The sequence below is a fragment of the Leptinotarsa decemlineata genome, unplaced genomic scaffold (assembly GCF_025532065.1).
Source record: "Leptinotarsa decemlineata unplaced genomic scaffold, Ldec_3_MD MMD2_tig00001393_RagTag_RagTag, whole genome shotgun sequence".
NCBI classification, from domain to species: domain Eukaryota; kingdom Metazoa; phylum Arthropoda; class Insecta; order Coleoptera; family Chrysomelidae; genus Leptinotarsa; species Leptinotarsa decemlineata.
In genome coordinates this window covers 9,254,180-9,273,275 of record NW_027412562.1, presented here as the reverse complement: position 1 = coordinate 9,273,275, position 19,096 = coordinate 9,254,180, and the positions used below count along the sequence as shown (strand labels likewise).

The 19,096-nt window shown below is 33.4% G+C and overlaps 1 protein-coding gene across 1 annotated transcript in view; it reads left to right on the top strand.

Annotated features, from left to right (window-relative positions):
* LOC111504183 (nuclear RNA export factor 1) overlaps positions 1-12,911 on the top strand; it is a 31,087-nt gene extending 18,176 nt beyond the window's left edge. Inside the window, exons 7-10 of the mRNA XM_074175960.1 lie at positions 1,911-2,327; positions 5,915-6,088; positions 11,034-11,215; positions 11,334-12,911. Coding sequence (XP_074032061.1) covers positions 1,911-2,327; positions 5,915-6,088; positions 11,034-11,215; positions 11,334-11,433 — 873 coding nt within the window. The 3' untranslated portion in view covers positions 11,434-12,911. The remainder of the gene's footprint in view (positions 1-1,910; positions 2,328-5,914; positions 6,089-11,033; positions 11,216-11,333) is intronic.
* The last annotated feature ends 6,185 nt before the right edge of the window (positions 12,912-19,096 follow it).

Genomic DNA, 19,096 nt, shown 5'->3' with positions numbered 1-19,096 from the left:
GAAGAAACAGCTATTTTTATATAAACATTGAATTACATGAAAGAAAAATACTTTCGAAACAAATACTTTTATATGGATGCTGAATTATACAAAAACACTTTTTTTTTGTTTGTATTCCAAACATTCGTATGGAATCAAATCAGATATCATTCACAGGATTCCTACACAATATAATTAATGAAAAAATTAAAATTTATACTTACATGGAACACTGTCATCCTCACTGCTAGACATCGGATGTTTCCCCTTAAGGTACTTGCCTTATCGGCTCTTCAGTAGGAAATACGGATAACATTGTTTGAAGGTGGTTGATAATATTTCGTGGTGCATTTTATTAGTTCTGAATTCCATTGTCTAATATAATATAAATTGATTTGAAATCCCTGAAACAATCTGTAAAAAATTAAAAAGATTAACTGAAAAATAACAATTATATTAAATATTACTGGAGTTTTTTCCCAACACCAAACCGTAATTTTAACACATTTAAACTACCAATATTGAACGATAGAACTTTGGTTTTTAGATGTCATCAAGAGAATATTAAAGTTACACCAGTCTTTAGCATATCACCATACATGCCAACCTAGTGTAGTTTCTGTCTCCAGCAACTGAAGTAAAGATTCTTTATATTTCATATTAACTAGGTCAATGACGTATGCCACTGTCAGATTGTCACTGCAGAAGCATACAGGGTCCCTCGTTATGTTTATCATTGAATGCAGTTGTTAGGCTAAATGGCATCGGTCCAATCTCACTTATTCGTTTTTTGTTATTTAGACTGTCGTCAGTTTCTTGAAACAGTTTGTTTCACACCTAAAAAATATAGGAAAAGCATTACATTTGATTATCTAATTATGGAACTTGATATACCTATATATTTGCAACGTTCATTGTTTTGTATAGTTCAAAACATATTTGATCAGTTTTCTTTATTGATGAAATTCCAATAGAAGCTGCCATATTACAAAGTAAATTAAACACAAAATTTCTCGGTGTATTCATTGATAATATGCTGAAATTTGATGAACACCTTAAACAACTCAAGAGTAAGATCTCCACCGAATGTTATGCAGTTAGAGTGGTTTTAAATGAGTTGGGTTTCCATATTACAAAGTTACCATGCACTTATTGAATCTCGATTACATTATGGAATACCTTTTTGGGGAGCATGCAACTCATCCCGTTTCTCTTCTGTATTGATAATACAGACGAGGGCACTAAGATGTCTCTGTAAAGTAAAACCTAGAGAATCATGCAGGAACTTGTTTTAACAGTCATCGCACTTTTTATCTTAGAGATGGTTTGTCTTATTTATAAACATAAATCGAAGTTCAACTTTGCTTCTACTTCTTATGCTACTTGTAATAGCAATTATACCTTTAGACTTCCCACCCCAACTTCGAATTTAATCAAGGATTCCATATACTATATTGGTGGTAAGTTGTTCAATCATTTACCATTAGAAATAAGATCTGCAAATCTAAGCAATATTCATTTAAAAAATGCGGTGAAGAACCTACTTATTGATAGACCCTATTATAGTTTGGAGTATTTTAGCGAATCCTTTTAACAATAAATTGACAATTTTTTCTTTGTGCTATCACTTTATACATGGTGGTATTTTATCCATACATTTTTAGAACTTTTTTTATATTCATATTAATACATTTTTGGAACTTTGTTTATATCTACATGTATACTTTTTTCGAACTTTTTCTATATTCACATTGTACTTCTTGGACTCTGTCAATAAGGTGCAAATCTTCTGACAGTATAGTATATTTTGATTTGATTTGACTAGAAAACTGATTAGTAATAAATTTGTGTATTTTGTTGGTAAGTTATTCAACTGAACCTGCCACCTCCACTTGTTAAAATTTAGTTCATATAAGTTTTTTATGTTAAAGGACGGACAAGACCTCCCTCCCCCCATCAGTTTTGACATAGTGGAGGAACACCACTTACCTGCACCTTGTCCGATGTATCTGTGCCACGAGGATGGTAATGTAATTGTGCGCCAATTCTTGCAGCAGTATTTTCAAATCTACGATTCGGACAACAGACAACCTCTGCTGCAAGCTTACCATGAACATGCCTCATTTTCGTTTACCATGGGGTATCCTTATGGGTACGGTAAAGAGAAAAATGTGCCTTGGTTGAATTGGTATCAAACGGACAACAGAAATTTACTAAGGGTGCAAGATTCTGACAGAAGGTTCAAGTTGCTGAAGCAGGGTCAGTTGGCTGTGGTTTCCTTTCTACAGGATATGCCTAATACCAAACATGATATGCACAGTTTCACTGCGGATTTGACATTATTTACGGTGAGTTGTGAAAAATTTTTTCTCTCTATATAAAAAGGCTTTACTTTCCTATCATTTATTTATAATACTGAAAACTGGAGTTCTTATAATTATAATCTCTAACATGCCTTTTCAAATCATAAGTTATTATTTACAATTCTTATAAATACCTCTTCAGAAACTGCTATGAGTCCAGATGCTTTTTATTCCTGAAGTGAATAATTTAATTAAGGCAAACAAATTTTGACCCATATTAGGTGGGCATAAAAGTTTGTAGGCTAACACACAGATGGCATTAATAGTGATTTTCAGTTAAACACAACCTTCAAAAGATATGTGTACAAATTTCAAAGCCGTCGGATTATTAGTTTGTGGGATAGAACATTTTGAGTGAAGAAACTTTTGTTAGTTTGAAGAAAATGGATAAGTAGGTATTTTGTGTGTTAATAAAGCATTGCTTTTTGGCAAAAATAAATTCTGTTGAAACCAAAACTTGGCTCGATAAACATTGTTCGGACTTTGCACCAGGATAATCAACCATCGGGAAGTGGTTTGCTAAGTTATAACGTGAAATGAGTACTGAGGACGATACACGCAGTGGACGCCCCAAAGAGGTTGTTACCGACGAAAACATCAAAAAAGTCTACGAAATAATTTTGGTTGACCTCAAAGTGAAGTTGATCGAGATAGCTGAGGCTCTATAGTTATCAAACAATAACATGTTGGACGTATCACGCATGAATGTTTGGGTATGTAAAAGCTCTGTTCAAAGTGGGTACCATGAGAGCTCACTTTCGAACAAAAACAGCAACGATTCAATGATTCTGAGCAGTGTTTAAAGCTTTTCCACCATAAAAAAAACTGAATTTATATGTCGTTCCACACCAGAATCAAAACGATTGTCATCTGTGTGGACTGCACGTGGTGAACTGACTCCAAGGCGTGTAAAGATTCAACAGTCAGCTGGTAAGGTTATGGTATCAGTATTTTGGGATGCGCATGGTATAATATTCATCTACTATCTTGAAAACGAAACCATCAACAGCGACTATAAATAGCGTTATTGGAGCGTTTAAAGGCCTAAATCGCGAGTAAACGGTACCATTTGGAGAAAAAGGAAGTGCTGTTTCATCAAAACAATGCACCGAGTCACAAATCTATGAAAACGATAGTAAAATTGCATGAATTGGGCATAGGCATTGCATCTGATGTAATGTGAACTGTCTTGGAATATCTTCAGATCATCTGCAAACATCAGAAATGAACAATGGGCATAAACAGTGGTCATATGATTAATAAATAGATTTAATAGCAGAGGGCCCATGTGAGATCCCTGAAGCACTCCTCATGGTACTTTATCTGCCTTGATATAGAGTTACTATATTTAACACTGAACTCTCTTACTATCCAATGTATAATATTTTCTTCTATACCTAATACTTTGAGCTTACCAATAAGTAAGTTATGATTGATACTCCCAAAAGAATTCGGTGACCCACAACTTTTTTCTAAACAACTGTTAATACGATTTTCATAAAGTATTTATGGCCTCTTTAAAGATGTGATGAAAACGTATCTTCTTCATCCCTTAAGACGCCAACTTGGCTGGAGAAAGGCGCGTCGACAATAGTATTGTAGTTCTGATATTTGGAAAAAGTGCGTGTTTTGTATGTAAAATTGAAATTTTTTTGATCTCTAGGGTCATTGCTTTTCGAGTTTGAAAGTCGTGGATTTTTGGAATTTCTTCCTGACGTTTCGCTGGCGCGAGTGGCTAGCTTCTTCAGAGGTTTAACCATCATGGCTTGCTGTCCGATGACTACCTTTTAGGCTTCGTAAAGCGTATTTATGCCTTGTCAGGTAATCCGTTGTATCTGTACCTGCATTTGTACCTATAATCGTACCTGCACTTGAACCTGGAACATTAACAATCTTGCTGCCTGTTGTCCTGTTTGTTAATCTCGAATTCCTTAAAATGGGGGTTCCATATTTGACTGAGGTTCACCGCTTCTTCTTTTCTGTTAAAATTATCCGTGTGTTTGTGGATCTCTATTGCCTCCCAGCATAGGCAACAGGCAGCAAGATTGTTAATGTTCCAGGTTCAAGTGCAGGTACGAATGCAGGTACAAATACAGGTACAAATGCAGGTACAAATACAGGTACAAATGCAGGTACAAATACAACGGATTACCTGACACAGCATAAATACGCTTTACGAAGCCTAAAATATAGTCATCGGACAACAAGCCATGATGGTTAAACCACTGAAGAAGCTAGCCACTCGCGCCAGCGAAACGTCAGGAAGAAATTCCAAAAATCCACGGTTTTTAAACTCGAAAAGCAATGACACTGAAAACCTCAGCCGTGAAAGTCTAAACCATTTTGTTTGATCTTCTCACAACTAGCCTACCAATTTGGAAATTGATATTTCTCTGTCTCAGGGTCAAAGCTATATACGATTATTTATATATGGTATATGAATATTAGTTTCAAAATCATGGTATGAGAATATTTAGAGAACTATTTATTTTAATGAAATGAATAAAAACACTTTTACCTAATTACCACTAGTAAATTTCATTATCCATTATATAATAATAGAATTTATTCATCAATCAAAGGTTATACAAGGCATTATACATGCACATACATAACACTTATCAGACTAGTCAAGAAAGAAAAGAAGGTAATCTACAAATAAGTTGTTAATCGGAAACAAACCAGATAAATTGTACATACAATAGTCAGTCTTACAATTATGAGATATCACGAATTATAAAAGTCTTCAACATTATAAAATACTCCATTATCAAGTATAAAACTTTACTAGTGGTAATTATTCACTTCATTAAAGTGATCATGAATTACCACAAAATAAACAAGTCATCAATCACACATATCAATCACACAGCAGCCACATCAATCACACTGTAATGTATGTGGCTGCTACGCCACTGATATAGGGCCAAGGGCGCATGCCCGGAGAACAATCTCCAGAGTAGGAAACGCTGGGGGCAGTCAGTATCAATCGGCTGCTGTGATTGTATCTGTGAAATGTAAAATGTAAACTTGGTCGTACTCCATGTATATATATGTGTGTGAATATCTCTGGACATTCTCAATATCAATAACTCTGTATCCATCCGAAATATCAACAGCCTTATTTCCACCACCACCTACATAACAAGAACTATTCATGTTTTTTCAGTATTATTTATCTTAATGTTTCACTAACCAAGTCAGCATCATCAGATTACTAGTTTTGATTCACCTCTGGATTATTATCTTATTCTGATTCTAGGTTATATTGTATATGGTACTTACCAACAGGGTCAAACATGAAAAGGTTTTTCAATATTGTAATTTTTTTATACCAGATCCAAATCGGTCTGTAAAATGATAGTTTACGTATATCTATTTAAAAAAGTTTTTTATTGCATTTTGCTATATCTGATAGTTATGTATATGATAGTTTAAGTATATCTATTTAAAAAAGTTTTTTATTGCATTTTGCTATATCTATTTAAAAAAGTTTTTTACTGCCTTTTGTAGTTTTTTTATATAAATAAATCCTATATTGTCAGTTCTAACATTTTAATGTATTTTTTCAGCCTTTGATGTTATGCCTGACAGTGACTGGGATGTTCAAAGAACTGAAAGGTTCCCAGAAAAATCCTCCTCTTCGATATTTCTTCAGAACTCTCGTCATTGTTCCGGCTGGTACAGGATTTTGTATATCAAATGAAGTACTCTACGTTACAAACGCAACACCTGATCAAAGTGTGGTAAGTTTGAAGTATTATTTTTTATTCAAGTTTCATTGAATTTAATGATGCATGTGAAAGAACCCATTAGAATTTCTCATTACTCTTCTAATATAAATGAGTACGTTTGTACAAACTTGAATGGAACCGAAATTTTTGCACAAGATATTCCAGATGGTTTGATCATAGGGTAGTTTATTTTCTCTCAAAGGGCTTGCAAAGAAACGTGACGGAAGGGACAAAAAGTTTAGTATTGTTTCAAAATCAATTAGTATAGTTTTTTATTTCTGGCTTTCTAATAGAAACTAGAAAATCTGATAAAAAACATGAATTGAAGGTATAAGAATTTCTGCTAAAACTATAAATAAAAAGTATCTTGGTAATGATGTTTTCATACAATACCTCAATAAAAAAAATATAGATGCCATTTCTAATCCCACCGGTGTCACCAAGTGTCACGGGTCAGTAACACTTGGTGACACACTTGTCAAGTTCCTTCAAAAATAAGTTCCGATATGAAAAATGGGATAATATTTTCAGCAACCTTCTGAAATTAATTAAAATTAACATACGAGGTCCGGCTATTAAATAACGAGATTGCGTGCCTAGAGGGCGCCCTAAAGGATAAAGAAAGAACGAGTAGTGATTTGGGTATCTGGAAATCTTCTCTATTCACGTACCAAAACACATTTTCTTCGCTATTATAGTATTTGTGCAGTAGCGGTTTGAAACGAATATGTTTTTTTCTCTTGCTGAAAACCGTTTGTGACATAAAACAGGAGCAACGTATCAATCTCAAATTTTTCGTTAATCTGAAAAAAACTCCCACTGAGTGCTATAAATTGTTGCAAGAGGCCTATGGGGACAATTCTCTATCTCGTGTGCGTGTTGTTGAGTGGTGTATGTGCTTCAGTGAGGGCCGAGAGAGCAGTGAAGATGACCAGCGCCCAGGTCGATCGAGTATCCGGATGATTGCCGAAGCTGTAAAAGCCACTAAAGAAACGGTTAGAAAAATTTTGCGCGAGGAATTACACATAACAAAAGTCTGTGTGAAGTTGGTGCCAAAAAACCTGACTCCTGACCAAAAGCTCTTGTGTCAACAGGTCTGCTCAGATTTCTTTGAAAGGTTAGAAGAAGATCCTAGACTGATGAAAAACATTATTACTTGCGACGAAACGTGGATTTTTCAATACGATGATGAAACAAAACGGCAATCGATGCATTGGGAGACGCCTGAATCGCCCAGAATCAAAAAAGCAAAGATGTCCAAATCAAAATTCAAGGCAATGTTGATCGTTTTTTTCGACATTAACCGTATCTGGTGACTGAATGGGTTCCAGAGGGTCAGACCACAGTATTTCTGTATACAGTAGTTTCACTCAGCGTCGGTCTCTTTGATGTCGGTGTCCAGGAGTTTCATTTTTTATAATGATGACGTATTTGACACTAATGACATTTCTACCTACTACAATCTCAACCAAAGCGTGTATACACTGCTCAACATAACCACTATTCATATAAACTGCTCAAAAAAAAAACAGTATATGAAAACCATGTTGGGCACCTGAGAAAATTGTACAAATGATAATTTTGCATTTGTGTAATATTGAAGTAACCCAGATCATTTGGGCAATGATGAACTAAGTTTCAAGTAGATTTTAAAAATTCATGGAATCGGCAGATGTTCATATTCGAATGTGACAAAATATATTTTCATTTCAACAAGAAAAAAGACAAGATAAAGAACGTGTTTTGTTATTCATGAACCATGATACGAATCCATGCGAAATTTCTTTGTAGTGATTTTTGGGGCCAAATATAGCATATTCATTTATTGATTGGAGAATTCAAGATGGCGGACGAGTTTGCCGATTCGATTATATTAAGGACCAATTATTAAAAATATTCCTAATCGAATTCATCACTCAAGATTAAGGAATCTGTAGAGCCTATTCTTTCTGAATTATGTAGTTACTATTCAGGACTTGAAGACGTAAAAAAGTAATTAAGTATGTAGTGTTCAATCATACAAAAATAATTTTTTTGTATGTATGTACTAACTATAAATGTATGTGAGAGTTTTCGGAGTCGGAAGTTATGAATTATTTACACTGTAAGATAATAGGTTGTTTTGCTGCTTCCAGCTTTTATCCAAGTAAAAATTGATAATAAAATCACTGACAAGTCCAAATGCATTTTGACTATACCATTATATATGTTTTCCGACAGAAAACAACTACTTCTTTAGCTAATAACTCGACATATATTGACAAATGTTGATATTTGAATCTATACAAGTCTAGATGTCTAATCAACCCCGAAAAGTTGCTGCGTAGATCAAATTCAGTTATTCTAAATGAAAAATGTCCTATTAGTCAGCAACTTCTTATATAATGTAAATTTGACTATCAAAAATACCTTACGAATGTTAACCTTTCGGAATCCAAGTCGCCTCAGACATAATTGCAAAGATTCTCACTTTGAAGAAACAACTTTGCAAGAGCTCTCTAGGACAAATAGTGGGACTTCGCCTGATTCGAACAAGGAACCAACTGCGAACCGTTTTGAAGTGTTCCTCATCAGTGCAGACCATGCTATCACGGTTGTATACACACAGGGACTCGTTATTCCTCCTAGAGAGCTCTTGCACAGTACCATGGTTCATGAATAACAAAACTCGTTCTTCATCTTGTCTTTTTTCTTGTTGAAATTAAAGTATATTTTGTCACATCCGATCCCATGAATTTTTAAAATCTACTTAAAACATAGTTCATCATTGTCGAAATGATCTGGGTTACTTAGAGAGAGAGAGAGAGAATATGCTTTATTGTATACATGATAAATCATGGTTACAAAGCTTAAAAATAGTGCAAAATAATACATATAAAATATTAAAATCAGTACAAGGTGTGTGTACACACACACCAACAGACACACACATGCATAGTACATACATTAAAAACACAATAAAGTCCTAAGCCTGAGTCAATTTTTACAAGAGAGAAAATATATATATATATGTATATCAATCTGGATAACAATGTGTGATATTATGAATCATATACCTAAACCACTATATCGCTTTACGAATATTTAAAAATGAACTATTACTAAGAATTTTGGAGTATGAATAGTACAACTATGATAGCGTGTCACTGAAATATTCCTCAAGGTGGTAATACGGTCTAACAACCAAAATATTTTGTCTTTAATTTCATCAGGTAAATGATTGAATATTTTGCATCCATTGTAAATGAATGAATCTTTAAATAAAGTGGAAGTCGGTCTCGGAAGTTTAATATTATTGTCTTGTCTAGTAGTGTAATGAACTTGGGGTGACCCAAATCTGTCAATATGTTTCTTTATTAATGTAACAGTTTCAAAAATGTATAAAGCCATTACTGTTAGAATTCCGAATTGTTTGAATAAAGGTTTGCAAGAGTCGCGATAATTAGCTTTGGACATATATCGTATAGCACGTTTCTGTAAAACCAGAATACTATTAAAGAGATAACTACTGCAGCTTCCCCAGAATGCAATACCGTAGCGCAAGCGGGATTCGATTAAAGAATAATAAATCAATTTTGCCGAATGCAAGTCTAATTCCTTGGCTACCAATTTAACAGCAAAACACCCAGATGATATGTTTTTCCTTAATGCTGAAATATGTTCATCAAATTTTAGCTTACCATCAATAAATAGTCCTAAGTATTTAGTATATCCCTTACTTTCAATGCTACTTACTCCAATATTGATATCATTAAGCGTACATTTGAAAGTAATTAGATTTGTTTTTTTAATATTAAAAGAAAGTATATTACACTCACACCATTTGGAAATTTTGGATATATCTTCAATGATTATTTTATTTAAATTCTGGAGAGACGGACTGTGCCAGATGATGGTAGTATCATCGGCGAATAAAGTGAATCTACCGGATATATGTATACTTGTCAAATCATTTATATATAATAGAAAAAGAACTGGACCTAGGACAGACCCTTGTGGAACGCCAGATCTAATTGTTTCTAATGAGGAAGATTCTGTAGACTTGACAATTTGATTTCTATTTAATAAATAGGACTCAATCCACTGGTATGAAAGTCCCCTAAAACCATAATAGTTCAGCTTCTGCAGCTGAACTTTCATACCAGTGGATTGAGTCCTATTTATTAAATAGAATATTACTTGAATATTACACAAATGCAAAATTATCATTTGTACAATTTTCTTAGGTGCCCAACATGGTTTTCATCGACTGTATTTTTTTGAGCAGTTTATATGAATATTTGTTATGTTGAGCAGTGTTTAAACGCTTTGATTGCATGCCTGTCTTAAACTCGTCGTTTGCGCAGACCTAAGACATCGACGCGTGGGTCTGCGCGTAGGAAAATTCAAACAACAAATCAGCCTTTATGAAATTACTGTATACAAAATACTGTGGTCAGACTGTCAACCAGACTTATTATTTGTCAGTTTTGGCAACACTGCGAGAACGAGTTGGTAACAATCGGTCCGCGTTGTGGAAGAACAACTCGTGGATTTTGTACCAGGACAACACACATAATGCGCTATCTGTAAAGCAGTATTTAGCCAATAAACACATTCCAGATCTTGAAAACTCGCCCTACTCGCTAGATTTGGCGCCGTGCGGCTTTTTTTGTTTCCGAAGACAAAATCTGCTTTGAAAGGCACCCGATTTGAGTCCATAGAAGCGGTAAAGCAAAAAACGGCAGGCTCCTAAAGACCCTCACCAAAGAAGACTTCCAGCACTGCTTAGATTAATGGAAAAAACGTATAGACAGGTGTGTGACGAGGGGAGGGGAGTATATTGAAGGGGAGCATTCGAATGTAGAATATTTTTTATAATAAAACCCTTTTTCGTAACCAATCTCGTTATTTAATAGTTGGACCTCGTATATCCAGTCATATCATATCTAGTCATATCATACATTTTTAATTTCAGGAAGCTTTCAAAACTCCCATTAATGTGATAACTCCACCTCAGCCCGCTCCAGCAGCATCAATATCTTCACCTGGCCCCAGCGTGCCGGTGATAGTTCCGAGCATTCCTGATGATGCAATGAAACAGGAAATGGTCAAACAGATGTCACTACAGTCTGGAATGAATCTGGAGTGGTCGTTGAAGTAAGTTTTTGAATTGAAGGAAATTGAAAATTACAAGAAGATGTACAATATTTTGATTATTCATATGCTAATAATTTTAATGATTCAGTATTTGACAGAGTGAAAATTCTTGTTTTAGGTGCCTGGAAGAAACCCAATGGGACTACCAAAAAGCTAGTTTAGTTTTCCAAAAATTGAATTCAGAAGGGATCGTGCCTCCAGAAGCTTTTGTAAAATGACAAATTGACTTTATGTACCTTCCAATGTAAATTAATATCGGTTAGTTTCTTTATAGGTTTTAATTTCTTTCAAAAATTAATATAAAATAAAAATACCAGGAATGTGTTAGTACAACAGTATGCAGTACAAATTTTATACTGCATAGTGTTGAGTTATGTATTGTATATTATTTCATGGTGAAATGCTCATGCTCATTCTTTATAATCTATATATTATGTAAAAGGGTTAATTATGCTTGCTTTCCGTATCTCGAAATGGAACATTTTTGTTCGGCAAAAGTAAATTCTGTAATATACTTCAAATTTTAGATAGGTATGCGCAAAGTACCAATGAAACTGGTCAAAAATTGTTATTTTATTTTGATGTTTTTCCAATTGAAAATATATAACAAATTTTGACCAAAGCATCTTATATTAGTCGAAGGAATTCAAGAAGTATCATTTCAGTTTTTTTTTTGTATACTTTACAAAACAACATTTTTGGTGAGGTGACTTTCAATATTTTGTTTCTCTATGCATCTATTAGTGTTTCTGCGAACGGGAAATCTGTCGAGTTTTCTATTTCTTGAGTGGTCAAATTATGAACAAATTTCGTATTGAATTTTCCTTGAAAAGCATTTTTAGGGGAACAGTTATTTCTGTAGATTTATTACTGAATACTTGATGAAAATTCGTAACATATTCAAGTAATACTTGTGAGTTTTTTCTGAACAGTTTACAAAAATGCAATATATGTTTTGCTATAAAATAGTTTCCTCAAGCATGTTCATATCGAATACACAGCAAAAGCAACCCCTCAGGTGCCGTAGGAGTATAAATTTGAAAAGAAAAACATTTTACTATACAATAACTTCTGCAGGCATGTGTAATAACCTTATAATTTTAAAGGACATTATGGGAAATTCGAGGAAATTCCTAACCATTAATGATATATCTTGTAATTTTTTTATTTCAACCTCATTCACTCTCATCAAGACCGAATTACTTGTATTCGAAAATGAAACCGTTTTTGAAGTCAGAAAAATTTCAATCACAATTTTCATCAATGTTTTCAGAAAGCATCGAGGAACATTAACTAACTCCTGCACAAAAAATGTCTTTCAAAGCCAACCTCAATGTTTCTCGACTATATTCAAGGACGAGAACAGATAGTTGCATTTGGAATTTTTGAGAAATATTTTCTGGACCACCTCACTTTGAAACATCAGTTCACCAAAATATTTTTAGTACTAATTATTTAATTGCTGGTACTTCATGTTTTTTGTTTACATTTGTCAAAAACGAAATATCAGCTTTATGTTTGTTAGTAACAGGTCATTATATTTAGAAGTATTCTTTGTATATATAAGTAAGTGCACTGTATGAATGATTATAGCTATTTTTTAGAAGAGCGTGTTTTATTTGAATGGGAAATGTAGAATGTCTTTAGGTTGTGAGTTTTGTACACATTTATTTTTTTAATAAAACTTTACAATAAACTTCTTTGAATTTATTTACAAAAAGAGTTACAGTCCTTAGAAGAAACACCAATTTTTTATTTAATGCAGTAGTACTCTGTTTTCTGCAACTGGGCAACGTTCTCTTGAACAAAGCAAAATGTTGACTTAAAATTCACATGAGACATACATTCATTACATTTATTCTACCTATTGAAGATAGCATATTCACGAAAACATTTTTGTATTAATAACCCTAAAAATGTAAGAAATATCAAAATATTGCACAGATTTTGTTTATATCAATTTAAATTTTTTTTTTTTTCAAAACGGCTGACGATATTGAAAGATGTTACAATGCACTACCCTTTAACGTAAAAGTGTGATGTATGAACACTTCCATTAATTTACACTGTGACAGTTTGTTAGTTGTATTGCACTGAAGTGCATCGCCAGAGTCCCGACAAAAACTAAAGTTTTAGTGGTTTTTCACTAATGAAAAATTTCGAATTTCACATCAAAACAACAGTGAAAGTGCCGCTAATAAATGTGTGAAGATTAATATCAGTTTTTAGGCCTGAGTTAGTGGAAAATTTGATAATTTAATAATATCTTAAATCGATTCAGTTGGGACTAAATCATAAATTGCCTAAAATCAGATAAGATAATAAGATTAGATTAGATAATAAGATAAGTAGGTAAATAACACCCTTCAAGTGGCGTGCTTTTTCAATTGTGTGTAAAATACTGTGTAATAAGTGTGAAAAGGATTTAGAAGGGGAAGACATTGTCGTATGTGACTGCTGCAATGATGTAGTACATTCAACATGTACTGAACTTACAAGTACCGAACTTAGAGCTATTTTCCTTAAATAAGGTTGATGCATTACATATTTCTGTGATCAATGTAGGAATAATATCAAGCAAATACCTAAACTCATAAAACAGCTAAGTGATATTATGGAGATAAATAGAATACTTCAAGAGGAAAATGAAAAATTGCGAAAAAAAGTTGATGGCATGAGTGTATCCAACTCACATTCTGACATGGAATATAATTTGCTTGGAAGTGAAGATTTAATATCAGAAATTATAGACAGAAAATCACAAGCAGCAAATATTATCATTTATAATGTGAATGAACCTCAGGAAAACTTCCACACTGAAAGATCAGCACAAGAAAGAGAAACCATAAATAATATACTGCAGGACTTCAACGTCAATAAGGAAGAAATAAAACATTTCAGATTGGGAAGACCAACAATCAACAGAAATCGACCCATCAAGATTATTTTCAAATCACAAGATAATGCCAGACATATATTGAAGAATAAACAATTGATAAAAATACCCAGTGTGAAAATATCTAATGACCAAACTCCAAAACGAAGGGAGTATTTCCGTAAAGTGAAATCTAAATTAGATGAAATGATTGCAGCAGGGGATAATAATAGTACCATTAAATATATGAATGGAAAGCCCACAATTGTGAGAAACAAAAATTTCAGTCATGTAAGAAAAAAACCAGTAAATAACCCTGATATACAGTTGAACAGTGATATCATATACCTCAATGCACAAAGCCAAAGATGAAATTCAAGAAAGTATTGTTTGTTATGATCCAAAAGTAATATTATTAAGTGAAACCAGAACAACTGAGGATATTGAAGATGTGGAACTTATAATGGACAATTATACTTGCATCCGTTGTGATTAAAAAAATAGAAATACTGGTGGCGTTGTCATGTATATAAATAAAAAATTCGAATTTTCTATTTTTAAGAAGTTCATACTGGAATCGAACTACCGGTGTAAAATTGTTAAAATTTACTCCAAATCTTCAATATGGTTGTTTATATCTTTCACCTTCTAGTTCTCATGCAACTTTTTTAGAAAATTTTGAGAATGTTTGCGAAAAGCTTGTGTCATCTAACAATCGTTTTATTCTGGTAGGTGACTTTAATTTAAACTTATTATAAGAAAGTTTCTATACAAAAAAATCAAGAATATTTTCATAACCTATGGTATAAATCAAAGATTAACTGAGCCTACTAGAAAGACACTAGATTTACAATCATTATTAGATTTGGTTTTGACTAATAACGATAATATAATTTCAACTGTTCATTTAACGCCAAAAATTACTGACCACTCAATTATTTCTGTCATTTTCCTCTTTAGTCAATCTAAAAAAGAAAGCTCAATAAGAAAATACAGAAATCTTAGTGATAATAATTTGAGTATAATTATGAATAAGCTCATTTCTTGTAATTGGTCTTTAAACTCTATAGATGTTAATTTAGGTACTTTATTAATAATTTCTCGAAAAATGTTCAAATATTGTTGATAGTATTTCTCCCATACAAATAAGTAAGTTCATAAACAATATTCCTTGGTTTGACAATGAAGTTTTTATCAAAATTAAGAAACGGGATGAAACCTATAAAATATTTGTGACTACGGTGGGAGATGAAAATTTAAAAATAATTACATGGGAAAATTCAAAAAAATTGAGAAACGATGTGGTTAACTCTTTGAAAATAAAGAAAGTTCAGTATTATCATAACAAAATAGACAGATAGAAGAATAATTCTCACTTGATGTGGAAAACCTTAAAAACCCTTGTTAATAGTAATGATCATACATTTCCTAACCTAATCCAATTTGAAGATGAAGGGGTAGTAAGTACTAAAAAAGGTGAACCTGACATGGCCGAAACTTTCAACCTATACTTTGTAAACAGCATCCAACATATAGTCCAAGGTATTGAGAATTCCGAACCATGGTTCAATTTGGATAATAATTTATATTTGCCCTTCAGCACCTTCAGATTGATTACCTTAAGAGATTCGAATGATATAATTGGGTCATTAGATAATAAATGTAGTATCCATGAAATCTTGAATTCTAAAATGTTAAAGCAAGTATTTGAAACAGCTGGTCATGCAATCCTCAATTTAATCAATACATACAGGGAGCGTGTGAACGATTATTTCTCATCATATATTACAAATCACACAGGAGTGCCACAAGGTAGTGTGTTTGGTCCCCTGTTATTCTTTCTTTATCTGAATGATATTCAATTATTTACAGACTGTGAGTTCATCAACTTATTTGCAGATTATACCTCATTGGCCTGTACTGCAGTAAATTTAGAAGAAACTGTTGGTAGAATGAATGACGTTCTAGAGAAAGTAGAAAAATATCTGAAAACCAATAAAATGAAACTTAACGTTAAAAAAACAAAAGCAATGATAATTACTACTAAAATCAAATATAATCAAATACATACAAACAACATAAATATAAAAATTGAAGATGAACGTATAGAAATAGTAACATCAGTGAAGTATTTGGGATTTCAACTTGATAATTGCTTATCATTCGATGACCACTTCGAAAAGATTGCAAAAAAATTATATTTTTTCTCAAGAATCGCCAATAACGTATCAACAGATACAAAAATTATTGTATATAAATCAATAATCCAACCCCATTTTGACTACTGTGCATCTATTTTATTCTCTTTTAATTTGAACAAAGTGCAACAAATACAAAAACTACTAAATCGAGGAATGAGAATAAATTTAAAATGTGTAATATAGGTATACACTAATTTCTACCATGCTATCTGCAGGTGTCAAATCTGGCGAGCGGGCTGGTCATTCTGTAGGACCTCGACGGCCAATCCAACGACCGGGAAAAGTAGTATCGAAATAGTTTCCTACTTGTCTGGAGTAATGTGGTGGTGCTCCATCTTGTTGGAATACAATATCCATATCGAATTCATTAGGATTCGCTTCGAAGATTTCAGTGATGAGAAGGTCAACAGTAGTTTCCAGAATATTCAAATACAGGTCCAATAAATAGAGGTACTACAAAATGGTTTCCCAATATTCCTGCCCAATTGTTAATTTTTTCTGGATATTGGGTATGTGTTTCCCGGAAAACGTGAGGGTTGGTGTCACTTCAATAACGGAAATTTTATCTGTGAACATTGCCGTTTGAAAAAAATGTACATTCGTGATTTAAACAAATATTGTGGAGATAGGTAGGATGCCTTTCAATGGTTTCCGTCATGATTTCACAGAATTCTGTTTTTCGATCAGATTGGTGTACCATTTATTTTTTATGGATGATACATATTCCTCTTCAAAAGCCTCCAACACAGTAGAAGGAGACACCTCACAAACATTCGCGACGGAATAAGTAGACTGTTCAGGATTTACTACCATCTCACCAAGTATTTGTACTTGCTGCTCTTCCGGAATGGACGGATGACCTGGGGGCTTTTAGTTATGTACACTACCGTTAGTTGTGAATTTGGATACAAGTTCCCTAAAATATTTTCTACAGATAGGACGATTTGGAAAACGTTCATTGAAAATCCTTTCGGTCTCGTGAAAGTTATGCATCGCACCGTAAATAAAAATTCAATTTTTTTTTCCAATGGACGAGAATTGATCATTTTAGAGATTGTTGACGTGGTACCTTTCTACTGGTAAAACCGAAAACAGTGAACAATGATGTTCATTGTCGTATTGACATTTTTTATCGTTTTTAACTTAACAAACCTTATCGGGTTGTTGGAAGTGCCATATGTCTAGAAATATCGATATTAATGTGTTTGTCTTCAGGAAATTATTAAATGTTCTACTATTTTGTAGTAGTTGAAGATATTGACAATATATTCTAGGGTTGTGAAGCATTTGTCAGGAGCTTCAAAATGATGTGTCACAAGACCCCCCTTTCCATTTAATTTATTTTTCCCAGATGGCGCCCAGTCGCCATCTTGAAAGTTTCATCTGTCAATTTTACTTCAAAATAAAGTATGCATGCTTTAATTTCATTATCCCAAATTTCAATTTTTTGAGTTGACCTTTTCAAAAAATAAAAGAGGGGGGGACATTAAAGAAATGCACTGTATATCTACAAGAACCCAAATGGCATTTCAATACCCATTTATTGTTTTCCCCTTAATCCGTACTACGTAAAATTGTAAACAAAAGTTTCTATTTTTTTTCCTAATACTTTATCTGTTACAAACCGACTACAACTTTACGCAGATATGATTTTTCCCACCGGCCATGACTCAGTCCCGTAGCTGTATGAGGTTTTTTCAAAAAAATATTTGTTGTGCGTTTTTTCCAATCCTCGAAACAGTTCTGATATGCACTTTTTGGTATGTTCTTGATCTCTCTTAGCACAGGGGGGCAAATTTGATAAATACGGTGGCTGAAGTATGATTACGGTGTTTTTTATTGGCCAAAAATGTATGAACAAGCAATGACGAGTAAGCAGGTGCATTATCGTGATGCAAAAGCCATGAATTGTTTTTCCACAATACCGGACTTCTTCTTCGTATTGCTTCCTGCAATACGACCATGTGGCAAAAACTCTTGATGCACTACGCCACGGGAATCGAAGAAAACGGTGAGCAAAACCTTGACATTCGATCAAACTTGCGTGCTTTTTTTAGTCTTGTCTTTCCTCAGCTCTTCCTTTGGAACGATTGGACTTTGTTTTCGATGTCAATCATTTATCCATGATTCGTTACCACTTATGACCCTTTCAAGCAAAGCTGGATCGCCGTTGAGCTCACTCAACAAATCCTGAACGATGCTCATGCGATGTTTTTTTGGTCAAAATTCATCAATTTTTGGAATGAACTTCGCTGCCATACGATTCATGCCGAAAATTTACGAAAAAATTGCATCCTCAGCAACTTATCTAATAGATTCTCTAGTAATAATTTATTTCATTCTCTCAACATTTTCGTCGGTTGTTGATGTGCTGGGGCGTCCAGGGCGAGCGTCGTCATTCACATCTTTTCGAGTTTTTGTGAAAAGCTTGTACCATTTGAAAATATTTTTCTGACTCAGAGTACAATCACAGTATGCCACTGTCAACATTTTAAAGTGTTTTTGGACACTGAATTCCATTTTTTACACAATATTCGATGCAAATTCTTTTATCCATTTTTTAGCTAGCAGAACATTGCAGAAGACGCAAAATACTTCTAACTTTTATCACTCTCATCAAAAAACTAAACATGCTAAAAAGCTGAAACTATTTATTTATTATTCGAAATGTTCGAATATATCTTCCAGATAATATGACATGCTCAACACTTACCTCTCATATGAACCTGACTCCCACCCCGAAGTATGCGTTTATGTAGTTGTTTCCGGGCTTTGCTTGCTGGTAGCACAGTGGTACGTCCTTTT